Source organism: Nanorana parkeri, unplaced genomic scaffold (genome assembly GCF_000935625.1).
Source record: "Nanorana parkeri isolate BGI_ZX_2015 unplaced genomic scaffold, ASM93562v1 scaffold2486, whole genome shotgun sequence".
In the NCBI taxonomy this organism is placed as follows: domain Eukaryota; kingdom Metazoa; phylum Chordata; class Amphibia; order Anura; family Dicroglossidae; genus Nanorana; species Nanorana parkeri.
Window position 1 is genome coordinate 920 of NW_017308754.1, and position 2,779 is coordinate 3,698.

A 2,779-nucleotide genomic window follows, 5' to 3' on the forward strand; every position below is an offset into this window, starting at 1 on the left:
ATATCTGTATAGATATCTATATAGATATGTATATATAAAAATATAAAACATTAAAATGTTTTCATTTCGTTAAAGCTTGGAGGGGGTCAGCAGGTTTTTACTACCGTCTCCTTATTGGGGAGATTTTCACCCATTTCTTGTGTGGTTGTGGAAACAGGAAGTGGGGTAACATCTCCCCAACAGACAACAATACATCCTTTCCATCTGCAGGACATCAAGAGACTCGCATACCACAGGTTTAGTGATAAAGAACTCCATAAAGGGATATTAGAGGTATGCATTAAAGAAATGGACTCCAGCACAGGTTTTTGCATAGAAGGGTTAGCATGTTTTCACAGTCATGCCCCCCAAATGTGTGGTTGCCAGAACAGGAAGTGAGGCAACCTGCTCTGTTTGAAAGGGGTGGAAATGTTTGCTGGAATTCTGCTTGTAACATGGGGATGGGTGGGTTTCCATTGCATGGTCCGGACCAGGTTAGACTACAGACTGTGTGATCTGAGCCACAAGCAGGCCCACCCCAATGCAAGGGTGGTAATAATAACCATAGCAACAAGGCAGTAAAGATTATATTAGTTCTACACTACTATATGAAGACGTGTAAGGCTTCAATAATAATAAAAAAAAATACTAGATGATAATAAATTAGTGATATGTAAGCTGGCTAAAAGTTTCTTAAGTTGGCTAAAGATGTCCTTCAAAGCAAACGTGTAGTTTGTCCATGCAAGCCAACCTAACAGCTTTGCTCGAATCCCTCCCCATCAATACACCCCGACCTTTCTTCCTTCCCTCTCCCGCTGCTCCCATCAACTGCCAGAAGAGAAGAAAATACGCTGTACTTCCAGGTATGGAGGAGCGTGTGACTCACTCCATGTGACAGCACTGGGCCAATCACTAAACACCAGGCCTGTCACATGAGCAAATTCTAGAGCCTTGTTTAAAGGAGAACTATGAGGTTAGAGCTTTTCCCCATAGTTCTCCTAAGGGTAACGGGAGGACACAAACTAGCATCCTCCCGTCACCCAAAGCTCAGTATACCGCGAGCTACAGGTTGCGGTATACTGAGACGCCGCAGCCGGAACTGATCCCGACATTACTGTCGAGATCCACCCAGCTGCGTTGAGTGACAGCTGGCCCTGTCTATCTATAGGCAGAGCCAGCTGTACCCGCCCCCTCCCCCGTCCGTTCCGCCAGTCAGCGCTGGAGGATCGGAGAGGGGAGGGGGGAATCCAGTCCCTCTCCTGTCACGGCTCTCTGCCGGCACAGGATAGAGAAGTGAGCGAGCGACGGTATGTGTTCGCTCACTTCCCGATCTACTGAGCCGACCTGTGACAGTCTCATTGTCACAGGTCGGCTACAACTATGAGGTGAGTGAAAAGCACTCGCCTCACAGTTCTCCTTTAAGCTACGAGTCATAGCTTACATAAGGCGGCTTTTCCTGCCGCACCGATACTGATACTAGTATCAGTATCGGTGCCGATACAGAGTATTGGGTGAGTACTCGTAACTCGCCCAAATGCTCCGATGCCTAGCCCGATACTTCTGGTATCAGGAAGCCAGGTGGCAAGTCATTACACGCTGCCTAGCTTTCTGATTGGCCGGGAAGCCAATCAAAGTGAACCTCTGGCTGTGGCCTTTATGAGCAAAGTACAGGTTCACTTTAAGCTGACCACACACATCTGTTTGTACCATCTCTTTTATGTCAACCGACAGTCACAGTATATAGCAGGGGCAGACAAACTCGGGCCCTCCAGCTGTGGTGAAACTACAAATCTTATCATGCTTCTGCCTCTTAGAATCATGCCTGTGGCTGTCAGTCTTGCGATGCCTCATGGGACTTGTAGTACCACAACAGCTGGAGGGCCGAAGTTTGCTTACCCCTGATAGGCAGGATAGGAGACTGCCTTATTGGATATAAATTACTGGCTTGTTTAGGTAGGTCCTCCACTGGTTGGTCAATCTAAAAGGAGGCCATAAAAAGTTTGCACCGTATCATTATGAGAAATAAATGTTTTCACTCCTCAGTGAGTATAGTTGTGCCTCATACCTGAAGGTCGTCCAGGTCGTCCGGCCTATGCGGAAGGATGGGCTCTTCAGAAGCTCTCTGTGGCTGAGTTTTCTTCTCTTTCCTGGATTCCTGCACCCCCGAGCTCACCCCCTTCTTTATTTTGCACACGACAGCATACTCGGCCGTTACCTCGTCCTCCTGGGACACGCTCGGCACGCTCTCAATCTCTGTGCGAGAGCCAACACACTCATACAGGGAGGTCTTTAGGGGCGCAGGGGTGTAGGTCAGGTTGGAGTAGGTGGCATCTTCCTCAGCGGCAGCGCACTGCCAGTTTGGAGAGTGGTAGAGCGGGTCCATGCTGACTGGCCGAAGCTCTGGTGGCACAAAGAAGAAAGTTCGTAGTGATTGGTCACATGATGCACACAGGAGGTGACATCATACAAAGAATAGTGCAGAAAAGCATCTTCGGATTAACGGGAATAAAAACAAAAGCGGGATTTGGGATCTGTTTTTTGCCTCTGGAGAACAATTAAAAAGACACAAAAATGTGGCTTCAGTTACGTTTGGCTGCCACTGCCGACTTCCTTCTGAAAATTCCCCCATGAGGGAAAGTTACTGAGACCGGAGCAGAGAAAATTTGAAGCAGCTGGGCATGGCAACCAATCAGCTTCTAGCTTTCATTTGCAAAGCTTAACTGAACAAGCCGATTGGTTACTATGCTCCAGTTTTAGTAAATACCCCCTTCAATGTCTTAAAGGAGAACTATGGGGTCAG

At 47.8% G+C, this 2,779-nt stretch overlaps 1 protein-coding gene across 1 annotated transcript in view; it reads right to left on the reverse strand.

Annotated features, from left to right (window-relative positions):
• The window catches only part of LIME1 (Lck interacting transmembrane adaptor 1), a gene marked incomplete at its 3' end in the record, with an annotated part of 9,805 nt that overhangs the window by 612 nt on the left and 6,414 nt on the right, over positions 1-2,779 (reverse strand). Inside the window, exons 4-5 of the mRNA XM_018573683.1 lie at positions 2,045-2,379; positions 1,876-1,957 (exon numbers count right to left, since the gene is read on the reverse strand). Of these exons, the coding sequence (XP_018429185.1) occupies positions 1,876-1,957; positions 2,045-2,379 (417 nt within the window). The remainder of the gene's footprint in view (positions 1-1,875; positions 1,958-2,044; positions 2,380-2,779) is intronic.